The sequence below is a fragment of the Seriola lalandi genome, unplaced genomic scaffold (assembly GCF_002814215.2).
Source record: "Seriola lalandi dorsalis isolate HSWRI2012SDOR001 ecotype SW California unplaced genomic scaffold, Sedor1 jcf7180002052129, whole genome shotgun sequence".
In the NCBI taxonomy this organism is placed as follows: Eukaryota; Metazoa; Chordata; class Actinopteri; order Carangiformes; family Carangidae; genus Seriola; species Seriola lalandi.
The window spans coordinates 183,636-204,514 of NW_019522682.1; the positions used below are offsets into that span (position 1 = coordinate 183,636).

The 20,879-nt window shown below is 41.8% G+C and overlaps 1 protein-coding gene across 1 annotated transcript; it reads left to right on the forward strand.

Moving 5' to 3' along the window:
- The first annotated feature begins 1,588 nt into the window (after nt 1-1,588).
- Nucleotides 1,589-11,974, forward strand: gtf3c4 (general transcription factor IIIC, polypeptide 4). The gene is made up of 5 exons (XM_023399984.2): nt 1,589-1,930; nt 5,179-6,909; nt 8,444-8,574; nt 9,087-9,175; nt 11,731-11,974. Exons 1-5 carry the CDS (start codon nt 1,616-1,618, stop codon nt 11,793-11,795), a joined length of 2,331 nt encoding a protein of 776 aa, XP_023255752.1. The 5' UTR covers nt 1,589-1,615; the 3' UTR covers nt 11,796-11,974.
- The last annotated feature ends 8,905 nt before the right edge of the window (nt 11,975-20,879 follow it).

Here is a 20,879-nt window from a genome sequence, read left to right on the forward strand (position 1 = left end):
TGAGCAAGTCCTGACACATTGGCCAAGGCTGAATGTGCTGTTTTGTTCTGAGACATTATGTCTTTGCCAAAGTCAGAGCACGATCACTACTCCACATAAAACAAAGAAAATGTGGTTTTAACTTGAAACTCAAAATAACCAACAAAGGTTTTACAAAAAAAAAAATTTCAACAAGGTATGTCACTGTTATTTAACGTGGTTAAGATTGTTTTGATTAAATTATTAGTCACTAGCACATATGAATGAATATAATATATATAATAATCATTTTAGTTTAATTGGCTTTATTATCAATGCATATCAATGGAAATACAATTTGCGGGAGTATAGCCTTTATTATTTTTCCCCTATTTAATTGTGGTTTGATGCTCACAAAAATGTGATGCAATGTAAGTATAAAGACAGTCAATAAAAACATGGTGTACAAAATGAAAAATATATAAATTGATAATATGCACAGAATGTTTGGGTAATTACAACGCTCATTAATAAAATCTGAGTAAGGTTATTGATTGTGATTACTTGAGATGCATGCTGACAGTCTGTCAGGGGTAATGGGCAGAATGATTGGCATTTAAGTGAAGTGAAGAATGACCCCAGGAATGATACACCTCTGTCATATTTTCACATTAATACTTTAGTGCATTCAGACAGTCTTCAGACACCATCGCTTTTCACATTTTGTTATGTTGCAGTCTTGTGCTAAAATTGTTTAAATTATTTTTTCCCCTCATCACTCTCCACTCATTATCCCATAATAACAAAGGGAAAACAGAATTTTAGAAATTTTTGCAAATTTATTAAAAGAAAAAAGTGAAACATCACATTGACATAAGTATTCAGAGTTTTTACGCAGTGCTTAGCTGAAGCACCTCTGGCAGCGGTTACAGCTTCCGGTTTTCTTGGGTGTGACGTGAGCAGTTTTCCTCACCTGGATTTGGGGATTTTCTGCCGTTCTTCTCTGCAGATCCTCTCAAGCTCTGTCAGGTTGGATGGGGGGTCGGTGGACGGCCATTTTCAGTTCTCTATGTTCCATTGAGTTCAACTCATTATTATAACTCCTTTAACAGCTATAATCGCAGCAAAAAAAGATTACATACATACATACATACATACATACATACATACATACATACATACATACATACATACATACCTAATATTAGATAAGCAACAGATGAGGAAAGTTTATACAATTTGTACCTCGTCAATTTTCGGTTTTAGTGAAGGTCTCTTACACTTTGCAGAGATTCAATGGATTTAATCATGAACTGAAAATAGAGGATAATCTCATTATTAATTAGACTGTCAAACTGACTTGTTAGAAAAAACAATGTGACAAAATATGAGTAGGGATACATGTATATTTTCATGTCTATCATATATATCTATGCAGTAATTGGCAAATAACTAGAAGAGATAATTTGTCAATTTTTGGAAGCTATTTTTACTTCTATATAAATATATATTACTCATCCCAATAGCAAACTGGCATGACAGATGTAATCCCTATTGCTATTGACATTACTCACAGCGCACTATTTAACTCCGCGGAGGAAGTCCCTCCTTCTTTTACTCCCGCGCTCTCTGACATCACTTCCCTCGCACAGAAAACATGGCAGCCGCCAGTCTGGCAGATTCGGCGAGTTCACTGCCTAGAGATGTTGTCATCAAGACGGAGCCAGAGATTGAGGGTGGTCCACTCTTGGGTTCCGAGGGAGTGTCGGTTAAGCGGGACCCTGTCGTCTCGCTCATGGCCCCGGTGAGCGGGCTGCAGCCGCTCTCCTGGTCGCAGGATCACCGCCTGGCCGTATGCACCACCAGCTCCCTGTCGGTGATGGAGCTGGTGTGCGATGTCCACACCAATAAACAGGACCTGATGCTGCACAGGACCTCCATCCCCGTCCCCACCGACGCAAACAGACTTCGGGTAAATGTCAATGTTCACATGTCTGCTCCGGAGGGTCAATAAGGTAAACAGGTCGACCCAGGACTCAGCTAACATTAGCTTAGCAAGTGCGCCTGATAGTAGAAACACAGCTAAGTTAGTAAACACTGGTCGTGTTGTGAACTGTCAAGTCGTCGACCGCATTCATAAACTTCTAATAATGGCTCTGCACGTAACAAATGTAATATTTTACATTAGATAAACAACAACCTTTGCTAAGCTAGTTAGTGCTGCCCTCATCCCTCCCTGCAGCTGCCATAACCAAAATAGATAGAAACAGCTCAAGAGATGTGACAACAATCTCCACATTTCACACTTATCATCTGCTCCTGGACCAGTTCACTCTCATTACATATTCATGAACTGACCTCAGCTTTTCTTTTAAAATTTCTCATCTCAGCTGCTAAACGGGAGGCAAAGGTAATAAGTCATCTACACATCAGTTATAGACTATAAAGTGTCATGAAGAGTTAATGACATGATAAGTGCCATAGACCAAGATGACTGATTTCAGATTTCTTGGTTTTCGCTTCAAGACATTTAATTTACAAAGTTATAAAACAGAGAAACCACAAATCATCACATTTATGAAGCTACAGACAATGAGAGATTAGCATTTTTGCTTAATAAACGAGTTAAACACTTCATTAATTAAATAAGCCAGTGTCTCAACCCTACAGTTAAGAGATGTAGTTCAATGATTTTAAAAGACCGTTACAGAAATGTACCATGATCATTATCTCTTTACCAACAGACTTCCTTTGAAGTGTATTTAATCATGTCACTGTTACCAGCTGTTATATATTTTTTTGTTTCTACCTGAGTTCTTGAATTGATGATGTTACTGGGTTGTTAAATCCATGATTGCTGAGAGGGAGGCTGACTTTGTTGAGATGAAAACTGTCAAGTTGAGCCCAAATCAAAAGCTGCCAATTAATTATTGTAGCAATTTAAACAGGCATGAGACAGAATCAGGAAACTGTTCTGGACACTGAGGCATGTGGACGCCTAACTTTGCCTCATTAGGTACCAGAACCGATTCTTGTTTTAAGATAATCAGTATTCTTCCTTGTCTGTGAGACTGTGAGAGATTTAGTTTCCAGCTAAAACACCAAATTCAGGTCTCTAGATGTTATGCAAAAATGGTCAAAAGTATTGAATAAACAGTCCTGGGGCACAACCCTGACTTTAATATTTTTAAAAAGTTGGCCTTCCCTTTAGGTAAAAAGCATCAGTCCGAAACTTTAAAAACTGAATTGGATAAAAACTGTCTTGCCTACATAATTTACATACAGATGTAAGTCAAATCTATGTAGCGTTTTAGCCAAAGAGGCACAATTGATTGAAATGACCTGATTAATTATAGTACAGTGTTTTCCTTACACCATATGTCAGTGTTAGGCAAATAGCAGCCCGTGGGCCAAATCTGGCCCTTCACTGAAAATATTCGGCCCCCTAGCAAAAGGTTAAGTTTTCCCTTTTGTAGTTTGCATCAAAACTTTCGCATAACTTTTCACAAATCTATTCTAGCATCTAATTATAATCACTGATTTGCATTTCAAACACAAATAGGTGGCAGTCTAATAGACAAAGGGGCTGATTAAAAAATGTCTTTTAAGGCAACAACAACAACAGCACTTTCATTTAACTGTAAATAAAAAATGTGACTGTGGATAATCATCAATTCAAGTCCTGTAGTAAAATACAAAACTTACATCTGTTTATGCAAGTCATTTCTTCTGCCATGTTAATATAAGCTGCCATAACACCTGAAAAATGACATCTGCCCTTGGATACAGTATTAAAACAACCAGGTTCATTTATTTATTTATTTAAAAATAAATAAATAAAAAATGAAATATTCAAAAACCAAATCATGTAAGGAAAAAATGTCAACATACAGTACTGACTAAAAACTGTCAGCCCTCCATCTGACAAAGACTGGCCACATTGCTGACCCCTGTCAGATATAAAGTAAATTCATCAGTATTTGCAACAAGCCAATAAATAATAATAATAGTTAATAAGTAACACAAGTGTGTCTGAAGAACACACAGGTGATTACAAAACGACATCTGTGAGTGGGTTGTAACGGTGTAACTATCGGTGTACTTGTCAAGCAACTCATGTAAACATGCCTTAGAAGCGCAGCCAAGCTAGTACTCACTCGTGTGCTATTAGTTTGGCAGGGGAGGATGTTTCTGTATTTTCATTATTTACTAAACTGAAAGAAAGATAATTAAAGTGATGGAATACAAATGTTGATGCAAAGGGAAACTGCAAAACTGTTTTGCTCCGGTAAATATGTCTCTGCGCAGCTGCTCTAGTGTGTAAACATGATTGTTTATAGGTTGGTCTCCACTCCAAAAATCCACTTGGCAGATGAAATATTGGACGGAGCTGAATTTAATAATCCACTAGACACAGTGACAGAAGGGTAAAGTTGGTTTTCTGCTGTCGTTTATAGATATGGTTAACTGTTTGTCAATAGGAGGGTTAGTGAGCTGGGAGCAGACGACAGCATTCAGAGTCGCTGTCACAAAGTACATGATTTTATGCTGAGTACTAGTTGATCCAACTTGTTTGGCAGTGATGCACTTTTGTCCTGTTCATCCTGCACTTAATACTCTATACATGAAATGTACTTAGATTAATGCCTTTGGGTTTCAGCCAGTGTAACCCAAAGCTGACACTTAGCGGTGTAGAGATGCTGCACAAGAGTTGCACAACACATGTTCAGATTCCTTGCTATTTTTCAATGGTTAAAAAAACAGCTCCTATGATTTAGAGCAGTGGTTCTCAAAATGGGCTCCGGGACCCCCAGGGGATCCTGTGGGTCTCCAGCAAAATTATATATATAATCCCATCCATAAGTAAGACAGGGACCGAATGTATGAATATTGTGGTCATGGGTTTCAAACACTTTTCGTAAGAAAACATGCAAAAGCAAAAATCTTATCAAATCCTTGCTCTGATTTGTGTCAGTGTAGCGGCCCTTGATGTCAAAACGTTTGAGAACCACTGATTTAGAGTATTTCAAAGTGTTTCGGAGATGATGATGATTTTTAATTTTTCGAATTATTTGTCATCTTTCAACAAAACTCAAGTGTAGTCTCTAATAATCCAGCTTCAAATATTGTATCACTTGTAGTTTGGATGTACCCTGAAATGAGTTGCAAACTTATCTTAACCCTAATTATTGCTTTGATCTTTGTCTTTTAACTTTTAAGGTGGGACCGGCAGCTGAACAAGCCCAAGTGATGGAGAAGTTCTGCACACATCCGGACCCCTCTGTAAGGCAAGTGTTCCTGGCCGACAAAGTGATGAACCCGTCAATAGGAGTGCACAAAGGGATAAAGTATGCCAGTTGGTCTCCGTTAGGTTGTGAATCTAGTGGACGTTGTTTGCTCGCTTGCCTGACACTTGACCATAGACTTACCATTCACAACAGCCACAAGCGCCTCGAGTGGAACATGCTGGTTGACCTCACCAAAAAGTACAGCGAGAGGCTAAAGGAGCGAGGCTATGCCAAAAAAGACAACAAGCCGCCGCAGGCTAACCTGCTGGACTTTGAGGAGCTGCAGCGGCGTTTCCATATGCAGACGCCTCTGAGGATGGAGTGGTCGAGCGTTTACACAATCAAACAGGTTCAGCCGGACAACGCGTGCATAGATGTGGAGATGGTGCTCCTGGCTGTCTTAATGGAAAACGGTGACCTTGTTCTGTGGAAGTTTGTGTTGCCGTTTCTAAACGGGGCAGACGTCGTGTTCTATGACATCATCGAATCAGGTGTGAGCAGACCCAGCAACTTGGCGTGGTGGGAGTATGAAAACGCGGATCGCAGGATGAGCGGCCTCATCATTGGCAGTGAGGTGGGGCCTGTCAAGATCATGCCGGTCAGCCTGTCTGGAGTGAAGGGCTACTTCACCCTCCGACACCCTGTCATCCTCTGGAAGGAGTGCGACGAGATCGCTGTGGAAAACATCAAATGCGTCCCGATGATCCACCCGATCCATAAATCCAGCTGCAGCCTCATCGTCGCCTCACGCGGCTGCTACGTCTTCTGGTGCTTGCTCCTGATTTCACCGGCTGGACTGAATGTACACAACTCTCACGTGGCGGGGCTTCACTCGCTCCCTGTGGTCTCGCTAGCGGTCAGTCATCATGGCGTCGCAGTGTACACATGTTCCTTAGACGGGTGGATAAAAAAGCTGACGCCAACATTTACTGAGAATACTCTGATTTTCAAACAAGAGGACATGCTGCAACCAGAAAACCTAACAAGCCGGCGGATACACGGGATTGCCGTTAGCCGCAACGGAGCGTATATTGCGATGGTGAGCACACAGGGTATCGTGGACAGCTACCATCCAATGAACAGGACCTACCAGGTTCACTTTGTGACCCTGAAAACACCAGAAATGGCAGCAACGCTGCTGCTCAAGTCTCCCACACAGAACTTGTACAAAATGGCCGACCTGCTTGATATTGTGAGGTGGCAAATTTTGAAAAACAAGTGTATCCCTGCGTCACTGCTGGAGGAGCTTGATCAAAAGATCCAGGAAGTAGACTCGCCCTATTTGTGGCGTTTCAAGCTCTTTCTGGTACGTGTACTTTACCAGTCCCTACAGTCCCCTCCTACAGATCATCGCTTGAAACCGACACATGAGGTGAACAAGGTGTTAGTGAGGGACGAGGAAGACGGAGAGGAGGAAGAGGATGATGGGCAAGAGGAAGGTGAGTCTGGTGGAGTAAAATCAGAGAAGGATGAGAATCAGGAGGAGCAGAAGGCGGAGGTGCAGGCGTGGATTAATGCTGTGGAGACGCACCTGATGAGAGAAAACATGAAGAAGGTGCTGGGAGTGGTGTACCTCAACACCTGGATTGCTCAGAACACCAGCATACCCACCTGTGGCCTGGTGGAGTACCTCGCCAAAGACACTAACGACAGAGCCTCAGAGGTAAAACTCAGTGACTCCCCTGGTAATTATTCACTTCAGCTTCTTACCATGAACTCCCTGCTCAGATTCAGTGATACTCATACAGTCCAACGTATTGCAGCTGCACAGTGTACACTGAAAGCACAGAGTGAGTGACGCCAGTGCAGTTAAGCATTAATACCTGCTTTAAGAAAATGGCCTGAATCACAGCTTTACTCTAAAAGTGACAATGTAACATTAGAAAAAGAAAATGTCGATACATTCTCTTAAAAAGGACCTTACAACCTGACACTATGAGCATTTCATTTTTTTGTAAATATCTGTTTTAGGGTTGAGCCGATGATCTCGGTGATCGAAGATCATCAGAGCGATCGCTGATTGGTCATGCCTCTTTGCAAAGACAATATTTGACTTGTTTTCCAATTAATGTAATAATTTATCATTTGTAGTATTATATTAATACTAAATTAAATTTGCCTGCCACAGTTTATAACCACATATAACAAGTCTTCATAACATGCCCCTACCCACCCCATCCACCCCCGCCCCGATCGTATCGGCTTTTGACAATTTCACGGGATGATCGGACTATGGTTAAGATCGTGCAACCCTAATCTGTTTATGACAAGTGCATCAATGCATCACATTAATGTTGGTCCTTTGTGTGCCACCAAAACAGGGTGACCTGTGGTATCTGGCCCCAAGGCCCTGTTCAGACCTTTAACATGCATCTTGGTCGTGATGTAATCACAAGTGGACAGCTCTATGTCAGTTTACACCTGGCCTGCATCCCCAGTGACCACTTCTGATCGGGTCTGACTTCCCTGCTGTATACGCAGATAAACACATACATCATATCTGTTCACAAAGACCAAATCTGTTGTTTTCTCTAACTGGTGGGAGGCAGCAAAGCACTTTCAGCGCTGGAAATTGATAAAAGAAGAATAAATCAAAAACAGTACAGACTGAGTCCCAATGTGTCCTGGACGCATTAACAGCTGCACTTCAAGCGGTCCACTTGTGACTGGGTTTCCCAAGATGCATGTTAATACCGGGTCTGCACAGGGCTAAGACGGTTGCAGCAGATCTTTTAAGTTCTGTGAGCTGCACAGATCAGACTTGTTGCATCACACCCCCCAAACTCCCTGACGCCAGTTCGTAGTTTGTCTGTCCTTAGGCCACTGTCAGTGGGTCAATTCATATTGTCATGCACTGTTGTTATGAGATGGTCAGTTATCCGCCTCATCAGTGAGTGGTCATGTTTGGGCTCATCAGTGGTAAAGTGCAGTATGTGTCAGCAGGTGAAGGTGCAGACGCAGTACAGCTGATCAGCTCTGATTTTAATGTGTTATATCAGCTTGAAATAAACATGTTTTAGCCTTTATGAGATTGGCACTAAACTCACATTCATGCTGTCTTCTCTGCTACCATTATTAAATGAATTCAGTGTATTTGCCTTCACTTACACCCTCTGGCTCTGTGTGTGTGTGTGTGTGTGTGTGTGTGTGTGTGTGTGTGTGTGTGTGTGTGTGTGTGTGTGTGTCATCCTCCTCAGGTCCTGATTGGCCACATCAAGAACAAGATGAACAAGCAGACGTTCTCAGAGCGCTGCAGCCTGTGTCAGGCCGTGCTGCCCTTCACCGACCACAAACAAGCCATCTGCACAAACGGTCACATGTGGCTCCGGTACACTGATTATTTCTTGATTTTTCTCCAAGTTTAAATCTAATCCACTAAATATGCTTTTTATTAGCTTTAGCCTCGCAGGAAGCGTAGGTGCTCGGCTGGTTCAGACGCCACAGTTGAGCCTGACAGTCAGGACATGAATTGAATCTTAATGCCACATGCGCTTCTTTGACGGTTTATTTATCTTCACAGAGCAGTAATCAAGCCTCCCACCTCTTGATATTTACCCATGCGCCACTCTCATCGTCTCATAAATATCGTCTGTCAAACACTTCTCCTGCCTTCTTGCTAGCAAGGATGTGGTGCTTCTGGTGGGCACTGAGAGGGAAGTCTGTGCCCGTCAGTTGTACCTCAGTGCTGTTTCTGCTCTACGTGTGTGTGTGTGTGTGTGTGTGTGTGTGTGTGTGTGTGTGTGTGTGTGTGTGTGCGTGTGCGTGTGCGTGTGTGCGTGCATACATGTCTCTGTCCCTGCCAGCCCAGCTCTCTAATGCCTTTCTCCCGGTTTCCTCCAGGTGTGTGTTGTCATACCAGGCCTGCCAGACGCTGACGTTCAGACGTTGCCTCCTGCTGGATAGCATAGCCAGACTGCCAAAGCCTGAGGGTAAGCGCCACTTTCCATCTCCCTCCACCTCCATTTCACAGTCACACTCTCGATCAGCCGTCTCCTCCTGTCACCTTCAACGTCAGCCTTCATCCCACTCTGCCGCTCAGATCATCGCTTGACATTTCGGATCTCGAGTCAGTTGAAAACGTAATACTGAAAAACATGAATGATTATTGAAACGAGAGGGTTTTTTTTTTTTTTTTCCTTCTCTAAAAGTGTTTATGAGAAAGCAGGAAGTTCAGTCTTATCTCGTTTTCTTGGCTTGAAGCGTTTGTCACTTCTGTCTCATTACGTCGACATTTTGGAAGAATGGCAGGCGTTTATTTCTCATCTTAGCCTGGGAACTATGAGCACTGTTGCAGGAGTAAATGATCTTTGTGTGACTTTTATTCAGTTTGGTCACAAAATTACGTTCTATGAATTTTTTTCAGACCTTTACTCAAATATTTGCTTTTTGCTTGTGAACTACTGGATGATTTTACGCGTTCAGGCCGATAAAAAATGTTGAATGTTGAATGTTGGGGCGTCGTAAGCAGACACAACCTTCGTTTTAAGGACTCAGACGCCAAACCAGAGAAGTAAACCAGGTTATACTTACAGCTTTCTGCAGCCTGGTCTCTAGCGAGCCACCGAGCGTCTCTCCTGTGTGACCGGTGACAGGCTTTCAGCCGAACACTCAGTCACACTGGACAGCGGTCGACGATGTTGCACCGGTGTCGGTTTCTAAACTAGTTCAGCCAACTTCACTATAGCACTCGGCACCAGAGCTGAGAGCGCCGGGGCAGTGCACGGACACGTGTTGCTCTGCCCTCTGTTCATTTTTTAAGTTCGGTCATTTTCTCTCTTTTAGGCAGGGCTCAGTTTATAAAAGTTGATGTTCTGTCATGATGTTATCCTGCTTTACTCTGTGAACAATGACGCAGCAAAAAATGTGTGTGTGGACTCTTGGACTTCTTGACTTATGATCTGAGTCATCATCGTGTAGGGGGGCGGCCCCACAGATTAATATATAATGCATGTAAACCCACTGTCCAGTTACCTGACCTCTCTCTGAGATGTACTCGAATGTTGTAGATAATGAATATGTTATATTTGAATATATTTTATCAGTACATGACACTTTTATTTAAGTTTTCTGACATTTGTTCTGCAGCACGTCTGTCATTAACACATAATTAATGCATTATTATTTAGAACAGCACTGGGTGTCATTTCAGATCCATCCTGATGCCAACAATATACAATATTTTAAGGTGATATTATTAGTTACTAAATGCTATGTGATTAATTAAGGAACCGTGAATCGCCATGGTTTTATGTGGTGCTTTAAAAAAACCAAACAAACATACTAACAGCAGGTTTAGGACCAGCTGTGTGGTTCCTGCAGTGATTACAGTATGGTGGGAAAAACGTTGTACTCTTCCCAGTGTTTGAGGTTTGGATTCATCCGACTGCTACATGCATCGCAGATCTTCACCAGTCTTGCCTGAGCGCCTGAGGCACGGCTCTCCTGGTCATTCCAGCCTATCGGAGCTAAACACTGACGGCTCTGTGCAGTTTTGGCATCTGTCAGAATCACCATCATCCCAGCTCCTGTCTGAAAACATCTCACAGCTGTTTGTGCTCTTCTGTGTTTGGGTGAACCACGTGTGGCAGTTATGAACTTTTACTGAATTGAATATTTTTCAGATTTGGACGATGTTACGTTGCTGGTTCGACTATCAGTAAAAGTAATGGGTTTTTTTTTTTGGGGGGGGAGGTGTCAAACGTAGGTGTTACATAAATATTTTGGTCACGTCATATAGAAACAGGAGGTGTTTAAAAGAAATAGGGCAATTAATTAACAATTAATCGAAATATTATCAAAATCACAGTATGGCTAGGAGCTGCAATTTTTTGATAAAAGTAAAATATGTCACAACAAACCACAAATGAAGCGTTGTGGTGATACACGCCCTGGCCTCAGCTAATATTCCATGATCATCTTCATCATTTTTGTATTTCTTTTAAAAATGAAATACAAAAATGACCATTCCAGCTGAATCGTAGTTCATATCGCATAAGTCGGCCACAACGATCACAGAACAGAATATATATATATATATATATATATATATATATATATATATTAGGATTGCCGAATTGTCCAGTCCTAAAAAAGGACGCTCACAGTGAATCCCCATGTACATTTATTTAATTCCTTTAATTCCTTGCTCACGTGCGGCGTGTAAAGCGTTCTGCTGGACATAATTACTGAAAATATTGGGACTGTTGGTCTGATGATGATTATATTGTAGTTGTACAGTTTTTTTCCTGCACTTTGAGAGAAAAAGTCATTTTTTCATTGACTGGTCCGACGTGAAACATTTTTTTTAAACACCCTCATGGCTTTCTTGTGTGAAGGCGCTCAGTCCAGACTTGTTGGAAATGTTATGGTCCAACCTACTAAGACTGCTGTAAGGACTTTTACATAACAAACTGCAGTCTGAAAAAGTCTTTTATATATTGTGCAACCTTCAGTACAAACACCTTCAGTTTTTCTTTGCCTGCAGATCCAGAGTGGATAAAGAAGATCCTGCAGGCGCCGTGCACGCTCTGTGACTCGCCCATGATCTAGAGCTGAACGATTGGAGGAACCTCAGGGCTTCCCTGCGACCTTCAGAGCTGCCTCCTCTGACGCAGGGTCCAATTTTTGTCAGACATCACTGCTACAATTTTTTATTTCATGTATTTTGTTCACCTTTTTATTACTTTATTTTGGTATCTTAAAAGTGCAAATAAAAGGCTTTGATTATACGTTCAGGCTCTTATTTCCTCACGAGTGCAGCCTACAAAGTGTGCAGAGAAGCTGTTTCCCCCTGCCGCAGTTTTAAATTAATATTTTACTGAGGTAAAACAGTTTGGAGTCAAACTTTACAGATTTCTTTATTTTCCCTCCCTCTAAAATTAATTCCCAGTCAGACACAGTGTTTGCACAAGGGTGCAAAGAAACAAAGTTTAAAATGTGGTTATATGTGGAGGTTTTTATTATTCAGTAGGACTTCAGGGCACCATAAATAAGCTCCCTCATTTTCCTTCTGTTGACTATATTTCTGAACCTTTGGTGTAGTTTTTATTGCAAGTAAGTGGAACTTACTCTGCTAGTCCTATTTTAGTGAGTTTTTTTTTCTTCTTCTTTTTTGAGTGCAACAAATAATACACTCTGAATAATACATACTGTGGAAAAAAAACTCAACATACCTACTTTAATTGGCACTGTAAAACAATTTCCAAGCTCTGGGAGGAGGAGGAGGAGAGGGAGGGTGGTGGTGTTCAGTCATTCTCTCAGATGAGGACTTCCGCTAATGTAAACGCAGAAGAGAAGGAGCGGCGAGGCAGATGAGATGAGCAAGAGGCAGGAAGAAAGCGAAAAGTGTGCTTAAAAACCCGGCGCGGTCCCTCCCACGGGAGCGTGTTGTAATGAGATTCAGCAGTAATGAGGGACAGAACATGGCGCCAGATGTGATTCTAATTCTAATCAAGGAGGGGAGGGTGGTGGTGAATTGGGAGGGGTGGGGGGTTAGAGAGCATATTGTTAAATACAATTAACCCTTTTTTCATATTTGGAGGGGAACAAGAGCTGCAGGGAGGGGATACAGGCTCAGCGGCGTGTCCTCCGTCCCTCCCCTCGGCCCCGGCTCCTTGTTTTGGAGACATGGAGGTCGGCGGCCGCTGATCAAAGAGGAAGCTGGACCTGAGAGACTGGGCCAGCAGCAGAGCCTCCTCTGTTCACTCCCACCTCTCTCATCCCTTACATCCCTGGGCCGGCAGAGGTGGGGTGGGGTTTGCCCTTCCTGTGGTGTCACTGGAGATGATAGCCTGCCCTGGGGCGAGGAGAGAGGAGGCAGCTCTGTTCCAAACCCTCAGGATCTCATGAAAGGGGACCTTTTATTTTATTTTTCTAAACCCCACATTTCTCTGCTCAGTGGTGGCATTTACTGGCCCGAGACTCAGTGAAGATTCAAGTTGGGGAAGATGCGGCGTCTCCAGTTTTACTAGAAAGTGAACCATTTATCATGTTATTGTGGCTGCAAGAGTTCCTGACATGTTTTGGACTATTGGTTTAATTAGTTTTGGGGAAAAAGTGTAGTTTTGAATGAAGAACAGTATGGCTAAAAATACAAGTTACAGTGTCGTATAAAGTAGAACTCCCATCTCTTTTTCGTTATTTTACTGGATCCTCATTAACCTCTGCAATAGCAGGTGCATATATATATATATATATATATTATTATAATGAAACAGACACTGAGAAATGACTGATATTTACAATGGAACCAGTTACTCTACAGTTCACACCTCCATCCATAAAGACTACGGCAACATCAGACAGGAAGACGTATTTTCAGTCATGTTGTCTTCTTTATGCGCATCTGCATTTGTTTCCTGAAATCCTTCAGAAGCTCTGTACATACAACTGTATGTTTTAAAGGATTAGTGTTGGGTCTATAACTACTGTAACTGTTGTTTACTCACACACCAGTGGGGGTTGTGTGTGTTTGGCTGGACTACTCCAATAAACTTGAAAACCTAAAAATACAGTTTTCCTGATGACAGCGAGCAGAGTGGAACATCATCCACTGAGAGAGAGCTACAGACCATGATGCTTAATAATACTAGTATGGTATAAACAACAGCAACCTATTAATACTTAAGCATTAAGATGATCGATTGTCCTTTTGCAGAGCACTAACATTTGCACCAATGAAAAATATGAAGAACAAAATGTAGACTACATGTACGCAACCATGTTATTTTTTCTGGTTACAACAAAAACATACAAATGAAAAAGAAAAAAAATTAATTTTGATTCATGTTCCACTTAACAGATTTGTACAGAGCTTACAATCACATCTCTTGTTCTTGCTCAGCAGGAAAGAGTTGGCCCAGTTTTCTGACCTAATAATAACCTAGTAAGTGGACCTTGAGTAACTTCTCTTTTTTTTTTGTTAAATTACAAAAATATTGTGTTTCCTTGCACTCCTCTTGTGATAGCCTTTGTCATGTCTTGGCTTTATATCTGATTGAATCCCACCTTCACAAAGCTGTTTTGTCCAATTTTAAGATGCTCATTTTTAGCAGCGTGTGTGTAATCACCTCCTTACCCAACCTTAACCACATAAGTTATTGAAACCTTTATTGAAGCCATGTGTGGAGAAGATATATGAAAGTATTAATGCTTCCTCAGAGATTTTCATCCAAATAATATAAGTTCAAAGGAAAACATGAATCCTCCTGATTGAGCCAAAAACAGAACAACTGTAAACTAACCTTGCTTTCTGTGAAAGTTGCTGAGCTCAGCGCTTCATTAAAACAGCTTAAGCTTAATTACAGATTTTAGACGGTGCTCCAAAGACGTATGAGCGAGTTAACAGAAAAGTTAATGAGCTCTTCCTCAGCTGTGGCTGTGGTGGGTTTGCAGTGTTTGGTTCCTTCGTGGCTGCCACGCTCCCCCTTTTTTCAGCCTGGGGATTTGGTGCAGGGTGTGTATGTTTGTCAAGTGGAAGTGGCTCCTCAGGTTGTAATGTTCCTGTCACTGATAGGTGGAGACCAGCTCTGTTACAGAGGTTAGCTGTGTTTGGTTGATCCTCCTCCTGCTTTAATATAATAATCCGTCAAAGAGCATCTCCACTAGTAATTACCTGCTTCCCCTCCCTTTCTCTCCCACTGTCTTTGCTCTCAAGACTTCAAACAGGGGATTTTTCTCTTTGCATACAATATTTATATCCTTTATGTCAGTGGCTGGATGGCATAAAACATTCATGGCACCTTTTCACACCTTAATTTCATGTGATATTCCTTTTGTTTTGTTTAGACTAGATTTTGAACATGATATGTCCCACTGTATTCTCTCAAGAGTATCGATTCATTTTGCTGCTTCAGAATTTTTCTCATTTACACTGTAAAACGTGGCAGCTGCTTCACCGCCTCAGACACGCGACTGCATCACCTCAAAAACACTGTTTTTCCAGACCTGGGGCTTTTATGAGTCTCCTGTTGATTTTTTTTTTCAGGGGTAGGTAATGATGATATACACCATGAGACAATGTACATTTGTCAGCCGTCAAAGAGATGCCATGTTGTCTGCATCACAGCTGCCGTCTCTCTGTCTCCTGTTGTATTCGCTCACTGTGAGCAAATCAGTGAGCAGGTCTGGACCACTTTATAGATTTGTGAAAACAAATTATTGTTTGGTTATTTTATTGATTCAAACGTTTTAATTAAAAATAAAATCAATAAATGTACTACTTTACAATATTACCACACACAGTGACAGAGATAGAGATTTTATTTATATTTCCCACATTATTCGTATAATCTTCATGGTCACAGTATATTGAATCCTAAAACCTTAATTTTAAAGAGATGTACGGATCATTTTCATTATTTCATTATAAACTGTTTGCCTTATTATATTAAGTCCTGTTATTATAAGATATCTATTCAATGGTGGTTCCCTCGGCTGGGAATCAAACCATGGACGTTGTGGTTGGTAGCCAGGGTGTCCCCGGATTATGTAACCAACAAAATAAACAAAAACCTGTTTGTTTGGCTTTGGTGATAATTAACAGTGAACTTTATTTTCTTGCTGACACTGAGAGAGAAGAGAGGACACACAGAAAAAGGTGCTGGTGTCGGCCCACCTGCTCTATTTGTGCTGTGGGCTGATTGTTTGAACCTCTGGTTATACAGTAGCTGTTTAGTTTAAATCATATGGGATTCAAACTATTTATTTATTGAAAATTGCAATATGAGTAAATTTGGATGGGTAACAGATTTATATAATGTCAGTAATTCACTCATTGAGCCTGACTTCCTAATGACCTCATGAATCCTACTTAGGCTCCTTATTTGCGTAGCATCCAGACAGGACGCATATAGATGCTCAGCTCGGAAATAAACATGTCTGTAAAGTTTGGGCCCAGAAATATATCACAGTAAACACTGTGGCAGCGACGATCCAGAGTTGTATTAACTGTGCAGCTGCCGACTCCCTCCACGCCCCCGCCAGGCTTCTCTTCTCTGTTTCTAAAGTCTTCTAACACCCCCCCCCAAAACTTGTCAGTGCTAATGAAGTCAGTATGCAAGGTTGTCTTCCACTCTCTCTGAACTGATGGGGTGAACATGGTTGTCTAACTGGTTGACTCCCCCGCTCTGCCGTCCCCCAGGGGAGCTGAGCGGGGAGAGAGAGCTGAGGGAGGGCAGTGACCCGAGACCAGCTGAGGGGCTGTGTGAGGCGGGTAGAGGGGGGGAGGTTGTATGTCCATCATTAGAGTCACTATTTGTTCGTGGCTTGGAGAGCACTGAAGTGGAACTAATACTGAACAGCAGAATGGACAAGGAGAGGGAGGGCCACTTTTTACTGCTACATTAATTAAGCTCATTTTCAACATGCTCCCTGTCTCCTCTTGTTCTGATGTAATTAAGTGGAGGGGCTGCATTGTGTGTGCAGCTGGTTTAACCTTTTCTGACATTTACCACAACAGCCTCACTTTCAGAGGTGGGAAGTGACTGAGGATGCATTTTAGTATTTTTATTTTGTGAGACTGTTCTGCCGCTACATCTGAGCAGAATGCACTTTTTTTTTTTTTTTTTACTAGGACAGCAGCTATTTTATTTATTTTCAGTAATGAACTTGAATATTTTTTATTTAACTGCTTAGTTATATTGTTTTCAGAAAATGGTGAGAAGTGCCTGTCACAAGTTCCCAGAACCAAAAGCTTGTGTTTGTGTGACCAACAGTCCAAAATCCCATGTGAGAAGCTGCAAGCAGATCATTTTTGACAGTTTCGCGGGATGGTGATTAATGTGGTGGTAATCAGCTTAACTTTTGATTGATTTACTGTCACTCATAGTTACTAGTTACTTTGCAGATTCTGATTTTTCCAGGTCACTGTCAATCAAATCTGATCAATTCACACCCACACAGTCCATCCATCTATTATCTATACTGCTTATCCTTATAGGGGCGCGGGGGGGGGGGGGCTGGAGCCAATCCCAATCTGACACGAGGACGAGGACAGGCTACACAGGTCTGACAGAGCAGACAAACACCCACTCACACTCACACTCACACCTATGGGCAATTAAGAGTCACCAATGAACCTAATGTGTATGTCTTTGGACTGCGGGAGGAAGCTGCAGTACCTGGAGAGAACCCACGCAGGCACAGGTAGAACACGCATACTCCGCACAGGACGGCCCCAGGTTCAAACCCAGAACTTCCTTGCTGTGAGGCAACAGTTCTAACCACTGCACCACCGACGCGCAGTCCACATTAGCTGAATTTCTGACAATTAAACTCACAAAAGATGTTTTGTATTTTTTTCAACTTTAACTTTGACTGTTGATAATTTACCTATGACTTTTTAATGCAGGGGTTTCCCTACCAATATAAGGCTTAGGTGCAGCGCTGAAATGTTTTCATGCAGAGCGTCATCTTTACTGCAGAAATGAACCAGGAATAAAATCTGTCAAACAGCCAAGAAAAATATGTCTGCCGCAGACGATGAGCTCAAAAATGCTACCTGTCAGAGAGAATGAGTCAGAGAGAGGAATCCACTCGCCACAGTTACAGCTGTGGTGGGGGGAAACCGGAGGACACACGCAGAACGGCTCCGGTCGAACCCAGAACCTTCTGGCTGTGAGGAGACAGACCTATTTCACTTATTTAACAACTAAGTTTATTAATTAAGTTAACAGTTATATCAATCAATCATTCACATCATGTGTCATCTCTATAACTCTGACGTCAACATCAGTCGTTCCCAACCTGGACCCACAAGACAAACATAAGGGCTCATGAGATAATAAATAGAGTTTATATAGTTTCCTTGTCATTTTTAGCCTTTGAATAAATAAATAATCATTTGAACTGGTTATAACTGTTAGACATATACAACCAGTGATGAGGGGTCTCAAATTGTCGTAGCTTTGGGAACTGCTGAGTACGTTTATTTTTATTACCAGACTATGCCTATATTATATTGCTAAAAACTGATCTGCAGTGTTGTGGATTTACCCATAATTCACAGCTGGGACAGGTATTGTACTTTATTTGTAATTTTACTATTAGTTTAACATGAGTAAAATTCTAAATTACTGCTGCGTTTTCTTAAGTAAAATATTTAAGGATTTCCACAGTTTAATGAGATCTGTGTGACGTCTTTGAGTGTGACTGATGGGCAGTTACTTATTTGTTGCTTCAGGTCTGAATAACTGTATTTTCTTTTTCCTTCAAGATGACAGGGATAAAGGAACAAAAAGCACCGGTGGCTCCGCCTGAGCAAGTTTCAGCAGATCTTAAGTGAAACACACTGTTCAGCAGGCCTGCAAGACATCATGTTCTGTGTGTTCGTAAATACAGCAGATGACGGATGTCTGTCTCCATCAGCGCTGGCGCCCTGAAGTGACAGCTCTCTGTAACGGTGACAAGTTGGGCTCCAGCGGAGACAGATTGCCTTCAGGTGGCTCCATTTTCAAAATCTAACCAAGAATTTGGAGCGCTTAACTTTCCTTTTGAAGGCTGAAGGGCTCTCTGTGCCTTTTATATTCCAGATTTCAGCAGGAAGAGAAGGTGGGGGGGGGGTGCGGGTGGCTTATTTGAGAGTTTGCTTTAATATCTGTCTTTCACAGATCAGAGGGTGTCAGATTCTCACACCTCATATTTCATAGTATCTATCACAGGCCATGTAAAATTCTCTTAAAAGTGCATTATGCAATATAATAGCAGGTTGGGGTGACATTTATCTGCCAAGGGGAGGAAGGCTGGTTACAGACCTATTGCCTTTTACAAAAAGGATTTCATCACCCGGGGAATCTGTGCGAATTTCTCTGGTTTGTCTTGTGATTGCAGCCGATGACTGAAATTAGAAATGAACTTTATGCCATTCCCGCAGACAAATGTGTTCTCGCACGTGCAAATAATTACACCTTAAAGCTGACATAAAGCAAAGACAAGGTTTTTGGGAAGATTTTAGTTTTAGTGACTTATTGTTGAAAAACTGTCTGAGCAGTTGATCTAGATAATCTTGTGCAGTCCTCAGAGTGTCTGCATGGGAGTGGGAGAAATTATTTCAGGGCCTGGTTATGCAGAATTTGTAATGGGTATTTTTGTTTTTTTTTAAAAAAAGGGAAAAAAAAAAGGAAATACCGGTAATAACTATGTGCAAAACCATTAGAATGAATATTTATGTTGCTTGTAATGAAATATTCATTAAGTTGGTATAAAAAAAGAAAAACGAATGAGACTGGGGAGAGAGAGAGTGTGTGTTTACTTGCGTGTATTTGTGTGTAAAATAGGGGCGGTGGGGCCCTCATCACCTATTGCACAGGAGTACTGACAAAACCCCTGGATTGAATATCTGACATCTCTTAACAAAAGCAGCAGCAGTAGCATCTTCTTCCCCTTGTTTTTTATTTTTTATTTTCTCTCTCTCTCTTTCTCTTTCCCTCTGCCTGAGATGATGCGAGTCCCTCTGTTCATCCGATCTCCACATCTCTCCCTCTTTCTCCACCTTTCATTCCCTCACTTCCCCTTCGTTCCATCTTCCCAAATTAAGAAATTAATGAGGGATAGGTTCTTTACCAACTGCCCCCGCAATGTTTACCACTGATGAAATTATAATGTAGGCCCTGCTGTATTATTTATAAGCCAATTAGGGGAAGTGTTACTTGATTTGATGGGGAGCCGACACACAGAGTACATTTAACTAATGGAGACCAAGAGAGTAAAGGGAAGGAGGGGAGGGAGGACAGCTGAGGCGGACTATTCCGTACGATGCTCTAGGATTACGTGGCTAATTGCCCTGCTTTATCTGTCTGTCACGGATAGCCATGCATATTTTAGCGTTCCCAAAGACTTTGATTGTTTGCACTCGTGTTGGGGCTGTAACAAGTAGAGCAGAGGCCAGAGTGGAGTGTAGTTAAAAACTGGCAGCAGGGGAGGCAGGGAGGGGGGGCGACGGAGAGCAGTAAGAGGAAGGGAGGAGGATAAAGGGGGGTGTAGGGTGTGCGGGGGTGGGGGGGCGGCCGTGCACAAAACTCAGACACTGTGACAGGTGGAGGAAGAGTTTTGACAAGGAGCAAAGGGGTGTCGAGGTGGGAAAATGTAAGAGGAAGGGGGGAAAAAAAGCCGTTCATTGAGAGGTTGCAATTAGATGGCAGCATAAACAGTAATTAATTTCGCTTATTGTAGCCTGTAGCCACGCATGGCTCACTGACCTCTTCTGCATATTGCTAAGAAATGATTTCATAATTCTACGTCCTCATTTGCATTGCTCATTTGCACCGCAGCATAGCAAAGTAGTGACATCCAAGGAGACAACATGGGACAAACACCCTATCCCATGAAAATGCAGATACACACCAGCGGCTGGAAAACTGTGGCTAAAGAAAAATTCACACACAAGGTAGTTGAATGAATGAATTAGCTGACTCCAAATTAATCAAGATTTATCAGTTTGAGTTTTTTATCTGCACACTCCTGCCTCTCAAATAAGAACATTTGCAGTTTTTCTCTGTTTCATCCCAGTGGAAATTACTGCTGAAATTATGATGTTGATTTACGGCAAAAATGCTAAAAGAAATTGTTTCAGTTTCTCAAATATGATGATTTGCTGTTTTTTCTGTTTTATATCAATGCTGTCTTTGTTTTGTGAAC